Source organism: Leptinotarsa decemlineata, unplaced genomic scaffold (assembly GCF_025532065.1).
Source record: "Leptinotarsa decemlineata unplaced genomic scaffold, Ldec_3_MD MMD2_P_RNA_scaffold_1, whole genome shotgun sequence".
Classification (NCBI taxonomy): domain Eukaryota; kingdom Metazoa; phylum Arthropoda; class Insecta; order Coleoptera; family Chrysomelidae; genus Leptinotarsa; species Leptinotarsa decemlineata.
Window position 1 is genome coordinate 3,040,768 of NW_027412523.1, and position 23,268 is coordinate 3,064,035.

The window sequence follows — 23,268 nt, forward strand, 5'->3', positions numbered from 1 at the left end:
TTTTTTTATTAGCTATTCATCATATTGGGTTCACAGAGTCCATGAACCGATACTTTTTGTATTAGCTATTTATCATATTTGGTTCACAGAGTCCATAAACCAACCATTTTCCATTGGCACAGAGCCCATAAACCGGTCATTTTTTATTATCTATTCATCATTTTGGGTTCACAGAGTCCATAAACCGATCATTTTTTATTAGCTATTTATCATATTTGGTTCACAGAGTACGTAAACCGATCCTTTTTACTAGCTATTTACCATATTGGGTTCACAGAGTTCATAAACCGATAATTTTTTATTAGCTTTTTATCATATTGGGATAATTTTTTTATTAGCTATTCATCATATTGGTTTCACAGAGTCCATGAACCGATACTTTTTGTATTAGCTATTTATCATATTTGGTTCACAGAGTTCATAAACCGATCATTTTTTATCAGCTATTTATCATATTGGGTTCACAGAGTCCACGAACCGGTTATTTTTTTATCTGCTATTCATCATATTGGGTTCACAGAATACATAAACCGATAATTTTTTATTAACTATTCATCATATTTGGTTCACAGAGTCCATAAACTGATCGTTTTTATTAGCTATTCATCATATTGGGTTCACAGAGTCCATAAACCGATCATTTTTCATTAACTATTCATTCCTGTACTGCTTTTCTATGAGACATAGTTTTACTCCCGAAAAGGGGTGTTAACCACCACCAAAGTAAAACAAACCCCCGGTACAGGGCTAACTTCAAAGTAGAAGGTAAAGAGAATAAAAAACTAAATTTTCAAGAATATAGGTGCTGTTGAGAAAAAGTTCATTGACTAAACTATAAGTAATAGCAACCCATCCAGCAAAGTGTAATTGAACTTCAGCTGTTTAGCGAACTGATGTTCAAGTGTTTCTAAATGCCCCGCCTGAGCTCTACAAATACCTTAATGTATTTTCGTAAGCGGTTCGAATGTGTTTTGAATTAATTAAGCCATGTACCTGTATTGGAAGTGCAATACCTGGAGGCTACACGCTGTATCTAACACTATACAAGGGTTGAAGTACGGTTTTGTTACTTTCTAGATTGGGGCGTCGTTTATTGAACTGGAGACAATGGGATTGGGGTTTATTCGCAACAGGAATCGGTATTTTCTGTCTACCATTTGCTTTTGTATCCGGGAAGATCGAGATTAATTATCTTGGTGTTGTTATAGTTATTTATGTATCAAGGGAATTAGGAGGGCCTTAATTACCGATGGCAAAGTTTGCGTCCCGAGGGCCTCTGGCCCGAGGGACAGCAATTGCCTGAGGTTATTAAGGCTCATTAATTCCCGTGGTACATAGATAATTTTATTTCTGACCGATTTCAATAAAATTTTGTTCATTTTTGAAACGGAAAAATGTACCAATTCATTACCTTCCCGGTATATTTGAATCAGGTACCGTTGATTATAGTAGAGTTTTCTTGTTGCTAGGTTGTTGCTATGTTACTTGTTTATAAACAGAACTTTGTTATCAAGCTGTGTTTGCGGTGAAAACATGTTTTCTACCCCAAATATAATGGAGGATATTTTGAAAAAAGCTGAACAAGCAAGAGAATCATTAATTCCATCGAAAAGTGAAGCCGTATACCAAAAAGAATACAAGATATATCTGGACTGGCTGACACGGAAAAATGTTATGCCAAAAGATGTCACTGAAACTGTATTTCTGGCATATTTTCAAGAACTGGTAAAGAATTTTCTATGTTTTTCGGTAGATTTGGTAGTAATTGTGTTTATTCGTTTCAGTCAGAAACGTATAGTCCGAATTCTTTATGGACTAAATGGTCAATGCTAAAATCGATGGTGACTATACATGAGAAACGAGATATCACCAAGTTCAATGAACTACAGGTTTTTTTGAAACGGAAGAGTAAGAGTTATAAGCCGGAAAAGTCTGCTGTTTTATCTCCTAAAGATGTTATCAGATTCCTAAAGGACGCTCCTAATGATATTCATTTATTGCATAAGGTAATTTTTTTCTTATTTTCCTTTTTGTGTGTATTTATCTCCTTTTTTTGTTATAGGTTGTTTTGATTATGGGTTATTTTGGAGGATGCAGAAGTCAGGAACTTTTGAATATGAAGATATCGGATATAGAGGACCGGGATTCCGTTATGGTAGTGAACGTACCGGAAAGTAAAACTGGTGTATCGAAGAAATTTACAGTTGTGGATGAAAAAGAGTTCTCCGCTTTGTCTTTATTAATACTTTATATGTCTTTGCGTCCTAAAGGTATTGAACGATTTTTTTTGAGCTTCCGACAAAATAAATGTACATCTCAGCCAATTGGAAAAAACATGTTTGGGAAAATCCCCAGCAAAATCGCAATGTATTTAGGATTGCCAAACTCATCTTCCTATACGGGACATTGCCTTCGTCGCACTTCTGCTACTGCTCTAGCCAATGCAGGAGCAACTATGAATAACTTAAAAAGACACGGAGGTTGGAAAAGTTCCACGGTGGCGGAGGGGTATTTGGAGAATAGCATCGAATTGAGAAATAAAACGGCGCGTATGTTGTCTACTTTGTCATCAGAAGAGGCAGGTACCTCGACTGTAGTGAACAGAAGCTCCAGCCATACAAAAGAAGAAATTGTTTCCAGTGGCGGAAGTAATTTTCAGGGAACATTTCAAAATTGTACATTTATTATTCGTAATGACGTGAATAAATAAAATATGGTTCAGTTTTCATTTCTATTTATTTTTACTTGTGAAAGGTAGAGGGAATTATAAAATCTATAATGTCCCAAGGGAGTTATGACCCTCTTTATTGATAGCGTAACTATGACGATATAAGCTTATAATATCCCGGTCAGAAATAAATGTTCTTTAGTCAATATTTGAGGTTGGATCGTCATTAATTTCAATTCTCATCCAACTGATACATGGATCTGAAGGTATGTGTGAAATGTTACACTAAACACCACTGTAGGTAATAGATATATAAGGACTAATATTCCCAATTATTTTCAGAAAGTTTTATTTCTCGTTTTTCATGACGATATTCTACCACGTAGTAATGGCCACCTATATCAATTTATTATAACCATTACCTTACAGAAATCGAAGCATTGGACGTCATAATAGAAAATGATGACGGTTTCTGAAAATATCATCAGTACCTTTTGGATTATTTTCATTTCCTTCCCACATAATCGGTTTTCGATCGGAAACTAATTTATAAACTATAATCGACTGTAATGACACTGAGATACATAATGATTGTGAGATAATACTGAAGTCGAAGGTACGAAAATATACAGATATAATGGATGAATGATTTTGAAAATATATATTTGTTTCTTAAAAAATGCAGTATATGCAGGATTCAGTTGTTCTGGACAAAAGTTTTCCATTAAGGGCAACAGGAATAATCATTTTTCAGATACAAAATATCAGTGGTTTTTTTTGAAATGAATAAATTGAGTAATAAATACCAAAATATCGCTTTCAACTGATGAAAAATGTAAATTTCAAGGACTCAGTTCACAATAAATGACTCGCTGAAGCTGAAAAACCAGTGGAAATCAATTAACGTCTGTAGCCTTTAGCCACACAAAAAAGAACATTCATGTCATATACTGACTGCTGTATGAAAACCACTTCTGTGGTTTTTCACAATCCATTAAAAATAATCATGTTTATACACCAAATTATCCATTCGAAAGTAAAAATTCATTTCTATAAAGAAAACAAGTAGTGAGTATGAGATCTTATGTACTCAATAAGTGAACGGAGGTGAAATTATCATTCTGTTTTTCAGATTGCGTTATCTTCAGACTTTGAATATTTACGTTTACATTTTTCAGGTGATATATTGAGTTAACGATTTTTTCAAATCAGATTCAGTGTTCCAACAGAAGATGATTGTATGAATTTAATGAAGAAGAAATTAAACAGCTCAAATCTGATAACAGAATTGAAATTTCAATTCATTCCTAATTTTCTTGACGCAGTGATTCGTTTCAATCACTGAAAAGTTCGGGTGTTGTTTCAAAGTATTTCAATATTGAGCCAACTGGATTTTTTTATGTGGAACAATTCAACCTGACCTAATTCCAATCTAAACTCCTGAACCTCTTGTTATTTTCTTTCCTCCTATCAAAGACTCGGAGGTCGTAATGAAGAATTCCGTTCGTTAGCATCTTCTCTCGATACGTTTCATTACAAATTCTGCCAACAGCGAATTCTTCAAGGAAGTATTTTAATTTCCATGTAAAATGCCTGGAATTATTTTTTGTGTAAAACAAGTATGAGAAGAATTGTTAATGGTCCACTGAAAAAAGTATGGATGAAAAGTTCAAAATATTTAATCAACGGCGTCAATCCTGAAGTCGAAAATAGCCTAACAATATATATCCTGCTCATGCAAATCTATATGAAAAAAATGGCTCAAGAGAAAATTGAATCACTTCATATGGACGTTGATCTGACATATAGATGTGGAAAACACAGAAAAGTAATATACATTTTCAACAACTCTTTCCGAATATTGACTTTATCGATAGAACTAATATCAGCGAAGAGAGGATACCGATAGTCTTATATATTTTATAAGAAATATATACCTTTGAGTGTATACAGTTTGATTTGAATAGATATTTTCAAATACATTCTGAACAGCTTCATTTCCAGCAAAAAAAAAGTTGATTGGACTGACACCTATCAGAAAACAACTACTTCCCTGGCTGATACCACGAAGGGCGTTGGATTATATCCGACAGGTGTTAGTGCAGGATGAAGTAGTTATTCCTCGCTTGAAATTGTTCAAACCGACTTCCGGAGTCCGAAACTGAAGATCGTTGACTTCCATAAGCTATTGTTTTTGAAATGGCAGCAAAATTTAAAAAAACTATGATCAAAAGTCGAAAAATCATCAATAAATGACTGTAAAAGTTGGTTTGTATAACCTTATCGGTAATCTTGACAGCTTATTGTTCACATCACTTGTTTACTATGCCAACCCGACTATTTTAATTGTTGAAATAACCGTCTAGAAAAGTGTTACAATTTTGGTGTTTGGGAGAATTGTTGTTGTTGGATTCAACTATTTTACTACAAAGTGAAGAAGTTAGATGAGAATAAGAGTGGCATCAAGTTTGTTTAAAACTTAACGGTGTTCTTGGGTCACATTTAATAATAATGGCATAAATCTATAGGTGGACGGTTGAGAAAATGAGGTGAATGTTTAAATTTCATAAGCTTCGTACATTTGAATAGCGATTTTTTCATTTTCGTATGTTGGTTTACTCGTCTCAAACAAATATTAATAGTTTCAGATGTTTTGTTCGTCATTCATTTGAACGACTTATGTAATCTAAACCTGAACCAACGTCACTTCAAAACTATCTATCGCAGATGACACAAGTCTGTTATCAATTTTTTTATCGACCTTTTTTTTGGGTAATTGTTACCTTCCACAATCTGAAAAAATATAAAAATTATAATGGAGAACTTTATACAAGTGTAGAAGGGCAAACTTTTTAGTTTACCCCAATAAGTTACTGCGTAAAAATCAAAGTATTTTTCACAAAGAAAAATCTTTCATTTATCAGTAACTTGTAGTATTTAACAATTTTACCTATCAAAAAATTATTAAGAAATAATACTTATCTTTTACGTTTCGGAGGCCAAAATCTGCCTCCGTCTTCAGAAATGGATAAAAAATTCGAATATATACGCAGTTATTCCTTTTTTGATAGCTTATTTCTTTACTTCTTCGACAGATGTCAAAAAAGTTTTGAAATAATCAGAACAACCATCTTGACAGAGTGATCTGGATAGAGTCTGTGGAGTTCGAAGAGAAAATCTCGATATTTTATCCGTTTTTCCTCCTCTTTTCTGACGATATTCGTCTCGCCAGGAGCTGAAAACTCCACGACAAATATCGTTTTGCTCTGGTGATCGAGAAGGACTACATCAGGCTTATTAGCTTGTATGAGCCTGAGGGTGGGGAACGAATAGTTCCAATAAATTCGACACTTCTCGTTCCCCACAACGGATTCTATATCTCCCCGAGAGTAGGGCAACACCGGTGTCTCTTCAATACCGTAAGAGTGCCGTAGATGGTAATACAGCAGTCTTAAGGCCGCGTTATGTCGATGGATATAGGCCGAGACCGCTTATGCTGGACATGCTGATGGCAAGTGCATTAGGATCTCGGGCGCCTCGCGGCAGTCCCTGCACCTTGTGTCAGGAATCTCTATACCCATCACGCGACTGCGGTAGACTAAGGTGTTGAAGACACCATCCTGGCAAGCCATGATGAACCCCTCAGTTTCCGACTTCAGCCCACTCGACCTGAGAAAAGCAAACGTCAAGCGCTTTAATAAACCAAGGTCTCCAATGTTGAAGAAGACTTGAAGAAGACCCCAAGCAGTGGCTTATCCTTGTGTCTCTGCAGAAGTAAGGTGATCTCTGCGGTTTTTATCTGAGCTTTTTGCTGGACGGGTTCCAACTCGGTGACAGAGTTGTAGTCACCTCGTTCAGAGTCGAAAACTATACCGATTTCATCAGCTGCTCGGGCAGCTGCCCTAAGGAGAAATGCTCCAATTTCTGCTCTCTCATGGTCATTATTATTATTATTATTATTATCAACATGTTGAGTTTGATGGTAGAGGCAAAAAAAGTTACTACTGTCTTTTCTGTTATTGAAAAAAAGGAACGAATAATTTGCGTAAAAGTTTGTGTAAAAAATTAAATTAAGGGCACAAAAACACTTGAAATATTGACAGTGACATATCAAACTACTTTGAAGGAGACAAAGTAGAAATTGATGAATGAATAAATATTTATTGAGAAAAATAAAAAAAAAAACAATTTTTCGAACAGACAGCGTATAGATATTTCTACTGTTCACCTTATAGTTGACATTTAAGGAGCGATGCAATTTGCACCCGGTGTTCACTTCAGTTTATGTAAACGAACAAACTATGCCTGTTGATTGGAGGTTATTGAATGTTGAGCTGTTTACATAATTCTCCCAGCTTCAAGCTGTTCATCAAAGTTCAGGAGGAGTGGATGAAGTTATATGTGAGATATTACAGATTCAACTGTAGTCAAAAAATTATTGGCACGGTCTCCAAAACATCACTACTCTAACCCCTAGTTTATAAAAACGAAAGGTAATTAGGTGAGGTGAAGTGAGAAAGTTGAATCAATGAGAAAACACACTTGCGTTCTAGATAAGTAAGGTAAAGTAACTTCGGTAAGGCAAGGTAATGCAAGGTAACAAGTTGGCTATTTTCAACTTTCTGCGTTGCGTTCTTACCTCCGACCAATCAGAAAGCGCCATACTACGAACTTTGACAAATATATCCGAATGGTGTAAAGGTAATGTCACCAGATAAACTCAAACGTCACATTGTGAAATTTGATTTTTCTTTTGAGGGATATGAATACAAAAAATGCCGCGTTCGTGTCAATAGTAAGTGTGTATCTTTTACTCAAGAGAAAGAAAGGAAAAAGGAGGAGGTTAAATGTTAGACCCATTCTGAGAAGCAGAAAGACATAGGGGCAATTTCAGTAATTTGAAAGAATGAAAAATGATGAGGATCAATTTTTGTGTACAGAAGAATGGACACAATATGTTTTGAACATTCAGTGAAATTGTTAGCGCCTTCATTGTTGAAAAAAAGGGTAAATTTTCGTTTTGTGGACACTCGGCGATTTTGAAAAAATTTTTGACTGTACATAATCTACACGTATTTTGATGTGTAGATTATGAATCCGAAAAGAAAAGCGGCGCTCTCCCTTATTTAAAAAGTTGCGGCCCTTCAAAGTTCAGAAACTTTTCAGCCTTCTTTTTCACCAAATAAACTATTTAAAAACACAAGAATTTATTCACTAGGTCACCTTTACACCTTATTTCTCCTTCTTTGATACTTTTCACTCCAATAATCAACATTTTTCTTATAAAAAACTTAATTTAAAAACGAATGCTTCTCCTGGTGACTTACGTGACCTGATTTACGACCTGAAGAATGAAGGCAAAAAAACATTTGAATTACTTTATGAATATTGACTGCATCAGTCGTACCAACCATATCATTGACCTTAAAAACGTAAAATACAGTGATATATAACCAAAAAAGCAGCTCCATACATTTTTTAACATTTTTATAAGAAAAATTTTGATTATTGAAGTGAAAAGTGTAAAAGAAGGAGGAATAAGGTGTAAAGGTGACCTAGTAAATGAATGCTTGTGTTTTTAAATAGTTTATTTGGTGAAAAAGAAGGCTGAAAAGTTGCCTTTTTCTGAACTTTGAAGGGCCGTAACTTTTTAAATAAGGAAGAGCGCCGCTTTTTTCTTTCGAATTCGTAATCTACGCATCAAAATACGTAAGTACAATCAAATTTTTTTTCAAAATCGCCGGGTGTCCACAAAACGAAAATTTACCATTAGGTATTGTTCTATTAATGATATAAAATATGCGTCTTCCATAATATGATAGGAATGAAAGTTATTATTTATTTCATATGAATGATTGCTGCTGTCAAGATTATGAAAATTGAATGTCAATATTTATTTATACATTCCTGCCAACCCAAAAATTACCAAAACCTATAATCACTATGGCAATTCTTCATACTTTACTTTTTCGTGAACGTCAAAAAATGGATACCTTACCTTACCTCTTTGCATTAACTTACCTTACCTTACCTTGCATTATTATAAACTAGGGGTAACTAACTTATATCTTACTAAGTCATTCCATATTGATGATCTACACATCCATGTTTAGAGTTACTTATTTTGAAATTGATTACTTCCTTCCTTTCTTTGGAATATTCCCTCATCCTTGTTTTTGTATCAAGATGGAGTAGTAGAAAGCCAAAAACTTTTTTTCCCAAAAAATATTGATATAATATTGATAATAACAACGTTCACACGGTCTTTTACCTTAATCTAGTCCAATTAGTAAATAAACAAAGAGAAATCCCATTTGAGACCTGACGGTTGCGCATGGGTCATTTTATTTCATAACTTCAAAAACTAATTCATCTATTTTGAGGTTTTATGTTGAAAAGTGGTATGGAAAACAGTTGTGAATACACGAATATTGAAACATAGTTGAATAAAACATTATAAAATATGTATACAATAAAATTATAAAAGATATGTTGATTCAAGTCTCAGAAACAATGTGACACGTGCCACTGCTTTCCTTGCGCTTTGTACTAACAAAAGCGAAGTTAATTATTCCCTTTCGTATTCAGTTCGACAGAATAGAATGATAAAAGTGTTCGATAATAACCACATACTCATTAGTGTCCTCATTATTTTCCGAAGCAAATTCCGTAGCACATTCAGCTACAGAGAAAACAAAAAAGATCAATATCTGCAAGACAAAATAGATCCCTAGGCAAAATTTGGAAGTATTCACATTGAACTATTATTGACTTTCCAATATTTTATATATGATATCTGTGATAGGAATCGAGATATCATATCTCGGATCATTTTATTGATAAAACACGTGAGAAATTTCCGTTTAGAAGTACTAATCTATGGAACTTGAGGTTCTTTAACAAAAGCATAGCGTAAATATGATTTTGAACCACATTCGGTTGATTCTCAAATACTGAGAGACATTTCAGAGTCACAAATACATATATTTTGAAAGAAGTGAATAATGATGGAAAACAAAGAATGTTGCAGATATTTCGAAATACTTTGGACATGTGGAAATTATATCGACTCAAAATCTATCAATTCATGTTGAAAGAAATTCTGAGCATACGATAGTTGAAACAGAACAATTAGATTGAAACTCACCATTTCTTCCACATTCGCTTTCTACATGACCAAATGATATGTCTGCTCGTTTATTGCCTATTTTTATTGTTCTTTCATAGTCGAACGATAAAACTTGGAAAAACAAGACCGATCAACAGGTCTACAGTATGTTATTGTTCACTAATTGAATTTTAGAATACAGGTTGATAAACTTATAGCCTGGAACAGAGCTTTTTGTGCTTCAAAACTGACATCATTTGGTTTCGATTCAGAGAAGGAGTAGAAACATTTTTCCATTATTATATTCACGAGACTAAATTGTAACGTGGGGAAATGAAAAACAACAATTCCCACTGGGTGATGTCATAAATAGATTCTTCCATATTCAGATGAGTAGAGAGAGCATTGTTTGATTCACTTTTGTTCGAGTAGAATGAGTGTGGGATACATATGTTTTCTTAGAGCTCATAACATAACCTGGGCACTGATGAAAATAAAATACTTCTACCGTGAAAAGCCTCTCTGTAGAAAATCTGTGATTTTTTTCATGATTATTATCATGAGGTGTTTTTTAGATAACCTTTATCTCATGAAAGAAAGTTTGGAAGATGTTTACAAGTTCTAGAATCTATAGAGAACTGGGTCTCCACCTGCGTAGTGTATACCGATTTTTCTGAGGCTTTCGACAGGGTTCATCACCTGACCCTTGTTATAAGCTTGGAAATTTTGGTATACATGCAACCTTCTATCTCTGTTGAGCTCCTAGGTGACTGGCCTTAGGCAATTTATGGCAATCAACAACTGTTAGTCTATGGTCGGGCATCACGAAGTGTTTAAATAATGTTGAAATTGATCTTTATGCAGACGACTTGAAAATTTATAAAGCAGTTTCGTGTCTAGCATATAGCATTTATTTATTTTATTTTATTCACTTATATATATATATATATATATATATATATATATATATATATATATATATATATATATATCTATATATATATATATATATATATATTTATATATACCTATATTAATATATTCTACTACAATTTTGTATACCTTGACTTGGTCTATAGCTTCTTGTATGCTCACATTAAGGACCAATAAACGTATTATTATTATTATAATTACACAGATAGGACACGTTTCAACGCAGGTACTATCCAGAAGTTAGTCAGAAAACAAAGCCGTAAATTCACTTACAGATTAATATACCCCCCTCAGGTCAAACAACCAGAAATCAAGAAAAGGGTAACTCTAACATATTTTGGAAAAGAACAGAGATAATTGCAGGTTTCTTCAGAAAAAACAATGTGGAAGTGGCATTCAGACACCATGCTAGGTTATCTGATTTCCTTTTCAATGCCAAAGATAAGGTGGACAATGATCAAATCGATTTAGTTTACTCACTGGTTTTTGAATTAGCATATCCGCATTGTGACTAGTGAACAAAATTCAGGTTCTCAATCAAGCGAACTACCTCTATGAATTAGTTTCCTCATTCGAGGTTGAAAAATTGGTGAAATGTATAACCTCAGTGGAGATAAACGATAAAATATTCAAAACAAAAAACAATTACGTGACTCTCTCTAGGGATTCAAGGTAATAATCAAGAGACAACAATAATCTACCGCAAACTTCTCACTGGAACCACTGCCGTGAATCAATTGTTTATCAACCTTCCCAGTACTACACTCGAACGAAAGAAATCACAATACCGGCAAAACTGGTGTCAATTGTTCAACAGAAACGACCGCAGAACGTCAACATAATACTGAACGGAAAACTTCGAAAGGAGCACGAAACGGGCTGCGTGTAAAATCGAAAGTGGGAAAACAAGTGAAATACGCTCGCGACGTACTGCAGAGCGGAGCGCAACTGTCAGAGAAAGGCAGGCCTGCTACCACTTGTGGCTTGAGAAGAAGGGATCATCGAAATACCAGGTGGAACTCGCTAAGTGGTCGCTTATGCGGAGATGGAAGAAAGACATTTTTCGGAAGGAGCTGTCTGAGGAAGCGAATCCAGGATTTCCGAGAATGTATGAGGGTTTTTGTGAAGCTGCGGGTATATTTGGGAATTTTGATACGGTTTTCACGAAGGAACTGATATCAGAAAAGGGATAATCCATGCTGTGGCTTGCCGGATCATTTTTGTGTATGGCTCTTCAACTTCCTGGAAGAACGTTCCCTGCAAGTGGCTGTCGATGAATATCTCTAGAATACTTTCCCAGTGTTCCACAGGAATCCATATTGTCGCCAACCTCTTTTTATTGTATATCAATGACTTATTGTGAAAAACCAATGGTCCAATATATTGCTTTGCTGACGACAACACACTTGTCTCGTCATTTCATGTAGATTTAAGGACATCGGCTGTAGAAGCACATCTTCACCGGCAGCAGGAGGTTGAATACCTTAATGAGGATGTAGAAGTAATTTCCAATTGGGGTGGAAGTAACCAGTTTTAGTTCACTGCCACAAAAAACCCAGGCATCGGTTTTCTCCATGAAAATAAATGTCTCTGAACCGGATATAATACTATCAGATCAGACACTTCCGCTTTCTGCTTCGATAAGTTTGTTGGTAGTTAAAAAGGACCCCAATATGTCTTGGCACAATCATGTAGCTGGAATTGCAAAGGTTGCTTCTCAAAACCTTGGAACACTGTTCCGAACCAGAATACTGTACACACATCAGCAACTTTTGATGCTTTATAAATCTCGGATCAGACCTTCTTTGGAGTATTGTTCTCATGTCATAGGCAATATAGTCAGAGAGCCAGTGACGCATGTTTCATGAAGTGTTTGATGCACCCTGAAATTTTGTAAGGCTAGTATCTATGGAATAAGAAGTACGAATACCTGTGTTTGCCGGACCCTACCCGGGACACCAGGTACTGCGCATAATAGAAAGGTATGAAAAAAATAGGCCAAAATAACGTTTGATTCACAGGTCAACAAACTTTAAACGAAAGATATAAACATACGGAAGTGTCCTGGTCCAGATGGCGTACCAGGGATACTTATAAAAAAATGTAAAAAGAACTTGATACCACCCCTTTTTCACATCTATAATTTATCCCTACAGACAGGTAGGAAATCTACCTAGTAAGTGGAAATCTTCTATCGTCATGACAGTCCTCAAAGGTGGTGATAAGCGTAACGTTAAGAATTATAGACCTATCAGCAAACTATGCATTCCCGGAAAATTGGCTGAAAAAATTATGCATAAAATTATTTTAGATCATGCACAAAATAAAATAATAATAGTACAATATAGGTTTTTCCCCTAGATCCATTGATACTAATTTAATCGACTTTACAGATTATGTGTTATAGTCTATTTCAAAAGAGTGTAGAGTAATAAATCATGAAGTGTCATAAAATTTGCCTGAATTTCGTTGTCGTCCATGGGCGTAGGCAAATCTTAGGATTATTAAACTTAATAATTAAAGTAAATTAAAAATTACAGACATAGATAATAATAAAAGGCCATTTTTGGGAAGTAATTTGGTCTAAAACTAAGTACCTACATGTATTTAGGTAAGTAAAATTTCTTAAAAAAAGATTAAGATTAATTTTAGTGGTTCTTGTAAACTTATTTAATATGCAATTTGGGTTCATATACTTGAGCATGATTTCTCAAAAAAGGGTTAACACTTAGTTCCGAGGTGCCATGTCATTATAATAATCCCTTTTTGACCCTGCCCACCAATCATGCAATACCTATTAAACCCAGGTAATTAAGAAAAAGGGTTTAAATATATTGTAATGGTGTCTTAAACATTCGAGTTATAATAGTAATTGTTACTACACCAATTAAACGTACAGTGATATTGTGATATAGAAATAGTGAAAAAGTTATAAAATGGGGACATTTACTCCAAAGAAAAGAAGTGTAAAAAATTCTCCGCTATCTGTTTGCGAAAAAGTTATAATTTTAAATGTATATGATTGCATAAAACACGATCACCCTAGTTTGTCTGTGCAAGAAAGTGTTGAGCGATGTGCCCGAATGACTGGAATTGGACAGTCCACGATTTTTAAATTATTGCGAGAAAGAAAGATATCAGGCCAGGTAAGTCCATGCAAGAGAAAATCAGGAAGACCAATAAAAATCTTAGATGAAGACACCAAATGTGACATTCGAAGAAAAGTTCATTCGTTTTATTTTAAAAAGGAAATACCCACTCTTGAAAAAATATTTATCGAGATAAGCCAAGATAACAATATTCCTTTGATATCCAGAAAACTTTTATGGAAAACTTTAAAAAGTATGAATTTTGCCTGGGAAAAGCACAATCGAAAGGCACTATTACTGGAAAGTGATGAAATTGTTTGCTGGAGACGAAAATATTTGACAACTATAAAGCAGTACCGCAGAGAGCAAAAGAAAATTTTTTATCTTGATGAGACGTGGATAAACGAAGGTTATATAGTCAAAAAAATGTGGCAAGATAAAAATATAACAAGTTCTCGCCAAGTTTTCATAGAAGGCCTTTCGACGGGTATTAAAGTGCCTTCGGGAAAAGGGAAGAGGCTTATAATTGCTCACATTGGAAGCGAAGACGGATTTTTAAAAGAAGGTTTGTTAAGCTTTGAGTCGTGCCGGACGGGAGATTATCATGAGGACATGAATTCGGATGTCTTCGAAGACTACTTCGGGGAAATGTTAAAATTTCTTTCAGCTGATTCGGTCGTGGTTATGGATAATGCAAGCTACCATTCAAGGCGCTTAGAGAAGGTACCAACTTCAGCTTGGAGAAAGCAAGAAATTATTAACTGGCTGTCAAATAAAGGTATTCAGTTTGAGACGAATTCAGTAAAGAAGGAACTACTAGCCATAGTAAAACAACATAAATCTCGCTTCATGAAATATGCCGTAGAAGATGTAGCAGAAAAGTATAAAGTAACTGTGCTGCGCCTACCGCCATATCATTGCGAATTAAATCCTATAGAACTTATATGGGCACAAGTTAAAGGATATGTTGCAAGGCACAATACCACATTTAAAATGAAAGATGTCAAGGTATTGTTTGATCAAGCCATTATGGAAATCACATCAGAAAACTGGCAAAAAGCAATCCAGCATGTTTTAAAAGAGGAAGATAAAATGTGGGAACTGGACAACTTGGTCGATCAGGTGGTTGACCCTATAATTATAACACCAGGGGATGATGACAGTTCTTCGGATGAAGACTATACTGATGTAGAATAATTTAATTGAATTGTAAATATACTGTAGCGGGATAAGCAATCTGGACAGAGACCAGTGTATCAGTGACAGTGACACTTTTGCTTAGGTTAGGGTTTAGAATTAAGGGTAGTCTGAATAATTATTTTCTCGGAAGGTTCTCGAAAATTGTACCTAGTAATCTCTAGAACATTCAATTAGGGTATAAATAGAGTGTTGTTAAACGTTAAGGGAAGTTCACAGTTTTAGTATTGTTCAAGTGTCAAATTGTAATAACGTATCCAGTAAAGTTCTTGTCGTTTTTGTGAATAAATTGATTTAAAGTCCCCACAAGTGTTTCAATACGTAAAGTTCGTTCGTGTGTGTTTGTGAGTATTTCCCGATTTCGGTTCGTATATATTTTATTGTTACATTTTATATTTTTTTAATAACACTGTTCTGCTGTATTAAATTTTTATTTCCTTTAATATAATTTTTATGAATGCATATTCTTTTGGCAATTATCCCACTAGCGCGCCTCTGGCTCAGTATTTATCCGTCGATAACAATGGACAAATCCCTTAAAACAGGGTGATACCTACCTGCTCTTTATGAAACGACATAATTTTGCAATGCGGACTAGGGAAGTGACAGAATTTATTGACGGATCACCCTGTAGCGCTTTTGAATACTTAATGAGATTTTATTACTCTACACTCTTTTGAAATAGACTATAGAGAATATGGATGATCAGATGCAAGTGGATGTGATCTATATGGATTTCAGCAAGGCTTTCGATAAAATAAGTCACAACTTGATCATTGAAAGACTCGCGGAAATCAGGATAGATCAGCATCTTCTAGTATGGATATCGTCATACACTACAGGAAGGTATCAAGTTGTGGATGTTAACGGTTACCAGTCAGAACCTTTTGTGGTTACATCAAGTGTACCACAGGGGAGTCAATTGGGACCATTGCTTTTTATAATTATTATCAACAATATTGTTGAAGTATTTCAACTTTTTGTTATATGCCGATGACCTCAAGATTTATCGATCCATCAAAGAAATCCAGCACTGTGAGAGATTGCAGAATGATCTTGAAGCATTTGCAGAAATCTGTGGCAATAGTAGCCAATACTTAAATCTCAATAAATGTCACGAAATAACTTTCACCAGAAATCAATATCAAATAGGAAATCACACAATCAAAACAGTTGATGAAGTACGTGATTTGGGAGTGATAATGGTTTCCAAAATGATTTTTAAATCCTACATTGACAAGACCGTAATATGTGTACCTAATCGTTTATTGGGTTTCATTATAAGAAATACAAGACATTTCAAAAATGCAAAAACTCTTCTTAATCTATATTACTCTTATGTATATAGTCGTTTGAACTTTGCATCTGTCGTTGGGAGTCCGCAATATTCAATTTACCAACAGAGAATTGAAAGTGTTCAAAATAAATTTGTCAAACAATTGTCGCGTAAAACTGACATTTTTATAATCAATGGAAATTTACGTCCAGTTTACAAAAAGTGTCCTTTGTTGTCTCTTTTTTAATTTATTTGTCCGAAACATTTTCCGCAACTATTATAAAATACGAAATTGCTAGTTGGGTAGGTACTGCCATATAAATAAGTTCGATATATGTTATGAAATTTTCATTCTATTCGTTAGTAACATCGAAAACCTCTTATTGGAAGACTTATTGTTTTCACCTATGCGGTTATACCCTTATAATTCTAAAGTTCCATTGATCTCTACCACTAGAGATCACGTGGATGATTTCACTTTCAATTCGTGCCATATTAATGAATATAATATTCCCGTCGCGATGAAATATGGAACAAAGTGGGTGTTTACTAATGGAATAACTAATTTCCATTCGGAATATATCGTGGACGAACCCACGTACATTCGGTCACGAAATTACAAGTGCGAACATGTTACAGTATTGCTGACACAACTGACTTGATGCCAATTAGAAATTCCATGACGACTAAATATATTTTCACACGGAGTATTTTTCAGCATGCGAATTTCTCAGTTAGACTTGAGTTCGAAGTATGACTCATGATTTTTATGGAAAATTGTTTATATGAATACGAATGCAAAGTTCTTTACCAGATTGAAGTAGAATTTATAGTTTAAAAAACGTGTGTTGGACAATCCCAAAAGACACGACGAGTGGAAAGGAATTATCTATGATTTAGAAAATGAGCTGTGAGGATTACGATAAAAAATATGTTCACAGACCACATTAGTCTGGTGTTGGTCAACTTGCCATAGAGAACGGTAACAGAATAAGTGTCGAATGCTAGTAATTGTTAAGACCGACAGTCTGTTGTCCAACTCTCTTGTGTTCCGTGGCATACGGTGATTGTGCTCTGAGCCGGAAAAATGTTTACAAGGGGTACACGCTTTTCACAGAAGATTGAAAAGATGTGAATGGACTATTATAGTCCAGTCATTATATAATATTGAATTAACCTTCCATTACTCGCGCACGGTGTATCGGAACGGCCCAAAATTCTTTTCTGCGTAATTTCGATATTCGCGGCGGTGCATCGTCCTCCCACCATGTACCTTTCCAGTACTTCTTCAGCTAACATCGCCATCAATTATCAGTTGATATGAAGTGTTTCTCAGAAGTGCTACCCCAACACGGTGCAGTAGACCGGTTGCGAGTAAACAAGTGACTTATTTTTATCATTTGTGAAAATATTTTAACATCGATATCGTTAAGTTTCCTTTTGTTTTTCACAAGAACTACTATAGTAACACTATTTTTGTAGTGAAATTGAATAGTGATATTAAGTAGTGAATAACTTTTGAAGCATTCATGGGACAGATTGGGACTTTCAAATTTTTATTTTTTATGGTGAAATAAAGGTTTTCCTCAAAATTTAGCTCTGTCGCAATTTTGTTATTTCATTACTGTTATCAGGTCTAAATTGACCGGACTATTAAGGAAGTTGCTCAGGATATCGCCACATCGGCTGGCTGGCACAAGTGTATTATATTTTAGGGGACAAAATAGAAGTCGATGAATAAATAAACATAAAAAAAATCGCCCTATTTTTTGAACAGACAGCTTGCATTATTTTCAAAAATCCTCTGTTGAGAAATTATTCCATTTCATTGCAGTTCAAACTTCACAAATGAGGACTGTTTTTCCTGCCGATATATCGACGTGACAGGTGACATTTATCATACACAGTTGACTGAAATAGCATCATCCTAAATCAGTTATCAAAAAACTCATCAGTTGAAACAGCTGAGCTAAGCTAAACGAATGTTCGAAATTGCTTCCGGTGATCGATTGAGTCATTAAAAAATTGGATAGAATTCAGAACAATTCAATCGATCACGTAGGATTAAATTTTATTGAACGTTGACGGGTGTAATGCAATATTCCGTTTGCCCGATGGTTCGTTAGCAGTACTGTTTTGTTAACCAATCGTAATTCAAACACTGTATAATGGTAATTTGTCACGCTTCTCTGCGGATTATTTTCCCGGTGAAATATGTAAATTTTCCATATACAATATGGATATTGCTAATGAAATTATCATTCAAGCTCTCAATTACGAAAGGTTAAAAGTTGAAAACGGATTCGGTTTTTAGTTGCATTTCTGTTGGAATAACATAAATATTTTGTTTTCTATAAAACGAAAAAAGTTCACATTTTAGACCTTCTGTTGTGGACTGTTGATAAACATAAAGGACAAAACTTTATTCATTACCTCAACATGTCAATACATTTAAATGTATCGCTTTCCTATGATTTCTACATAGCAAAGTATTGTTTTGAATAATGGGACCTAAGAAACGATTTCAATTCTTCAATCCTCATTCTTATTGATATATTTATCCTATAATGAATGAGTCCACCTGTGATATATAACTTGTGTCTGCCACCTGAAATATTAAATGCTCTCCTTTCTTACCGTTCAGACGCTGTACAAATAATCGAACATATCTCGTGACGCCACGCTAGCTTTCGACAAACATGTCGCAGTCGCTCATCTTCATAATGATGAATGACATCGAATTGAAATTCACCGCATTGTATTTTGTATGACAGATGATGGAAATATACGAGAGTAAATAAGGTGAGTTTAAATTTTTCTCAAGACATATTTATTAATTCCTCAATTTCTATTTTTACCCTTCCTCAGATATAATACCCTTGTGGCAGCTTTTTTACAATTTTGGAAGCAGTTCTCAGGAACAAGAAAAAGTCTCAGGGGTGTAAATCTGGTGAAGACGGTGGTTGAGGCATGTTAACTGTGTTGTTTTTGTCAAAAAAATACATGCAATACAAGCAATGACGAGTGAACAGGTTAGTCTAGGATCCCGCTGCAGAATCACTACGTCAATAGCGTAGTTATTCTGCAGCGGGATATATTTGTGAATAGGAGAATACATTTACGACAGCGTGCCAGTCAAAATGTGGCCGCAAATATTTTCAAATAAAAAAGTGACTGTGCCTCGAACTACACAACAGAAGTAAAACTTCATCAGCTCCATCTATATGTATGTATGTACTTATGATGGCTACACCGAGTTATAACAACTCGGTGACAGAGTTGTAGTCACCTCATTCAGAGTCGAAAACTATACCGAGTTCATCAGCTGCTCGGGCAGCTGCCCTAAGGAGAAATGCTCCAATTTCTGCTCTCTCATGGTCACGGACCATGCAGTGACGGGGATCCGAACTCCTGACGACTTTACAGGCTGTATCCAGTACCATTCTGTCATGTAGACACTAAAAACTCAAAAGTCCACGGCCTCCCTGTTGTCGGGGGAAGTACAACCTTGGAACGGACGATTTGGGATGCAAACTCCTATAGAGATGCATCATTTTTCGGGTCCTTACGTCGAGTTGATACAGCTCCTCCCGAGTCCACTTCACTACTTCACTATTATTATTATTATTATTATTATTCAAATATATATATATTCTGGTAAAAAAATAACTGGTTGAAGTCGGATTAGAACTCAATACCAAATTCGCAATATTCCCGTTGAAGTAGAGATAACACTTTTTAATCTAGCAAGTATTTTCATCATCATCCTCCTCCATCTTTGGTTAATTGAAACACCTAATGAATTTTTATCAGTGCCGGTCCTCTAAAACTAATTATGACAACACCCAGACAATATAAATTAAAGTTCCAGAGCCAATTTTCCGCTTCTCAAAAATTATCCCCAACAGACTTTCCTCCAATTTGAATGTGATGAAGATCATAACAAGGAATTATCGAAAACTTTTTTGATGAGTTCAGGGATATTACGGAATGGGAAAGTTTTGAACGAAAGCGAGGGAAATTCTAGATATGGACCGGATGTTCATAATGCGATATTGTTGCGCAGCAGATTCGCAATATAAAGGGATCGATATTATGGATACATTAGGTAGAGTGTCTCTTTGATGGTAATAGTCTTACAAAGAAAAGAGCTCTACTACACCCCATTCACCAGTATTGCTAATGCAAGACCAGATGTTCAGAACAACCACATCTCTTTGATTAACTACGGCAGTTTCCATAGTGAATTGTTTTCAATATTCTATTTCATATTTTTCTATTGTAAAAACTTTTTGGAAATATTCAAATTACATTTTTTACACACAAACGATAGGCTCCTTTTCGAGACATATTCCTAAATTCCGAAATAACTGTCCCTTCATTTTTTAACGTGACTCAAAAACGGAATAAATTTGGATGAAAATTTATCTTTGGTCAGCACAAATATTTCAACCCTTATTCGTTGTCAGTGACGTTGCGGATATAAGGTAGAATTTATGGCAATAAGTTACCGACCCTTTCCACCAAGCGAATTTTGCCAATATATCGGGGGTTTTATTCACGTAGAGGGTCGTTTGAAATGCCACGAGTTGGATGACGAAAATTCAGACTCACATAACTTCTGATTTGATGGAGAAATATGTTGGATGAATCCCAGACAGAGCCGTCATGCGAAATATAGTGAACAGACTTTTTGAAATGTTTTCACAATAATGGATTCACTGTTCGAATTGAAAGTGGCATATTTTCAAGAGGTGATAGTTTTTTGTGAAAAAGGTGTTTGGCTTTCTACTTCACCTCTTAATACAAACAAAACTGAGTGAGGACTATTAAAAGCCTCTCAAACGTCTATTATTCACTACAGGACAATACTCTAACATCGAGTGGTCCCAAGATGAGATCATAAACAGGGAGGAACATTGGTTTAGGAGGAAATTCAAAGAAGCCGCATACATGTTATCCAACAATGTATTCAGCCAAGCTAGCGTAGAGATACGCAACATACGAAAACCCATAATCAAGTGAAAAATGGCCAACTCCTGCCAAACAGTCATCTCTCACTAAACCGGTGAAGCAGAAAAAGGAAAGCGGAGATAATTGAAAGTACTTGAATGACCCATGAAAAGTCACCCGAAGATGATTGTGGATACTAACAATCGAAACGTCTTGAAGTAACTTGGCTTGGAATCTCTTAACTTTTTATTTTTCATTTTTTATTCAATTGTTCTATTTTTACTTGTATTTTATTTCACTATTATTCAATTTCAGGTTTTTTTTGCTTAATATAATTGTTATTTTCAGCTATTCATTTTTAATTCTTCTTTTTTATTAGTTCTTTCAGGACAGTGGAAGTCCAAACTAATGAAATTCATCATGAAACATTGTCAATCACCTTCAAACAGGACAATACTGATGGAGAATTCAGTTGATGAGATATGTTTGGAGCTGCCTATATTTGTAGTTCTTTTTTATGTATTTGTATTTCTATATTTGTATTGTTAAGTTTTCTCCCCGCGGGATTACCAATAATTGACTGTACTGTATAATAATCAATCTTAACTGTATTTCAGTACAACAGAATCCTTTAACTTGAACTACAACGTTTATTCAAATGTCTATCACCTTATTAGTTCGCTACGCGTACCGCACTGTCACTTCCACTTGACTGTCTAGATGGGCGAGTGGATGATGCTTATATTCGGCAATCGAAGGCGGTGTAAAATTCCTCGGAATTCCATCGAAGCCGGTAGAATAGCCGCGAAATGTTGGTCGAACTGAGCGAGCTCTTCACTACGTCACAACTGGTTTATGGCTGCCAGTGGCGGCCGGCGTTATTTTCTTCTGGGCATGATATACAACAGCTAACTTGTCTGTTTGGCCTAGTCTGCAACTTCCTTCATGCTTCTTCAACCTTGTTCCCATGGATCTTTTGGTGGTTCCGATGTATACCTTCCCACAAGTGCACGGTATGCGATACACCCCTGCTGCTGATAGTGGGTCTCTCTTGTCTTCAGCCGACCTGAGACTTTGTTGTATCTTCTTGGTGGCTTCGAGAATCGTTCCAATGTTGTGTTTCCCGAAGGTTTTACAATTCTCTTTGTGACTCTAGGGATATGTTGTAGTCGTTTTAATGTGTTTCTGAACGCGATGGATAATTGTAATAGTAAGATACAGAAGAGAAGAGGACCGAAGAATTCGCCCTGAAATACACCCCTTCTGAAAGTGACCCACCCTGTTTGGACTCTCGCCTAACCAGATGTTATGGTGGAGCGAGTCCGCCACACTTGTATCAGTTGTTCAAAGCATCTCACTAATTTGTCGGGTACCGCAAGGCATCTGAGCAAATGCAAGATAAGCCCATGCGGTGTTGTATCAAATGCCTTGCTGTAATCGATCCAGGCAATAGAGATGTTACGCTTATACTGTATCGAATCCTGCATTGCACATCTCTCGACGAGCCGGTGCTGTTTACATTCAGCGACTCCTCTCTTCGACCCTCTCTGCTTTTATATCCGTTCGAACACACGGTCAACTGCGGTGAGTATTCGTGTGTATGAGATGCTCGTTAACAACTTATAACACGAATTCAAGCATGTATCGTTCTCTAATTTTCAGTTATCAACAAATCTCCGCTTTTAGGAATGAGGATGGTCTAATCGGGAATCCGTTGCTCGCCGTCCAGCCATGAAATGAAAACTGCGGCCAGATGGCGGTGTGTGTTTGGTAGTTTTTTCCACCAATAACTGTTCAGCCCATATGGGCCTGGAGCGGCAAAGTTCTTGGAACCTACAAAAGCTCTTCAAATCTCATCCGGGGTTATCGGGTTGCGCAGTTCACTGAGCCCAGGCTGTCGAAGCCTGGGCACAGTTCCCGAAATGAAAGTCATCGCGTCTGTCGCGTATTTCTGATATGTACCGCTCTTGGTGGAATCGAATGTACCAAGTCACTTGAACACCTTTCTTGAGAATATCTGTAAAAAAGAGACAAATCTCCAACC

General features: G+C 35.6%; 2 protein-coding genes across 8 annotated transcripts in view; one reads left to right on the forward strand and one right to left on the reverse strand.

Moving 5' to 3' along the window:
- Syt7 (Synaptotagmin 7) overlaps nucleotides 1-23,268 on the reverse strand; it is a 703,683-nt gene that overhangs the window by 155,033 nt on the left and 525,382 nt on the right. Inside the window, exon 1 of one of the 7 annotated variants that reach the window (XM_074179628.1) lies at nucleotides 11,411-11,659. The exons of 5 other annotated variants lie outside the window; for them this stretch is intronic. The gene's annotated coding sequence lies outside the window, so the exon portion shown is untranslated. Of the gene's footprint in view, nucleotides 1-11,410; nucleotides 11,660-23,268 lie in introns of those variants that run through there. One more of the 7 variants, XM_074179568.1, reaches the window with a different exon arrangement.
- LOC141483798 (uncharacterized) lies at nucleotides 1,212-2,862 on the forward strand. Its single transcript, XM_074178669.1, has 3 exons — nucleotides 1,212-1,725; nucleotides 1,785-2,006; nucleotides 2,063-2,862. The coding sequence occupies exons 1-3, from the start codon at nucleotides 1,534-1,536 to the stop codon at nucleotides 2,708-2,710; spliced, it is 1,062 nt and encodes a 353-aa protein (XP_074034770.1). The 5' UTR covers nucleotides 1,212-1,533; the 3' UTR covers nucleotides 2,711-2,862.

What these genes read in the sequence shown, in the direction of transcription:
- LOC141483798 (XM_074178669.1), top strand. Translation starts at nt 1,534, where the DNA reads ATGTTTTCTACCCCAAATATAATGGAGGATATTTTGAAAAAAGCTGAA. An exon ending in TGGCATATTTTCAAGAACTG is followed by an intron (nt 1,726 to 1,784) that starts GTAAAGAATTTT and finishes TATTCGTTTCAG; the next exon opens with TCAGAAACGTATAGTCCGAA. An exon ending in ATATTCATTTATTGCATAAG is followed by an intron (nt 2,007 to 2,062) that starts GTAATTTTTTTC and finishes TTTTTGTTATAG; the next exon opens with GTTGTTTTGATTATGGGTTA.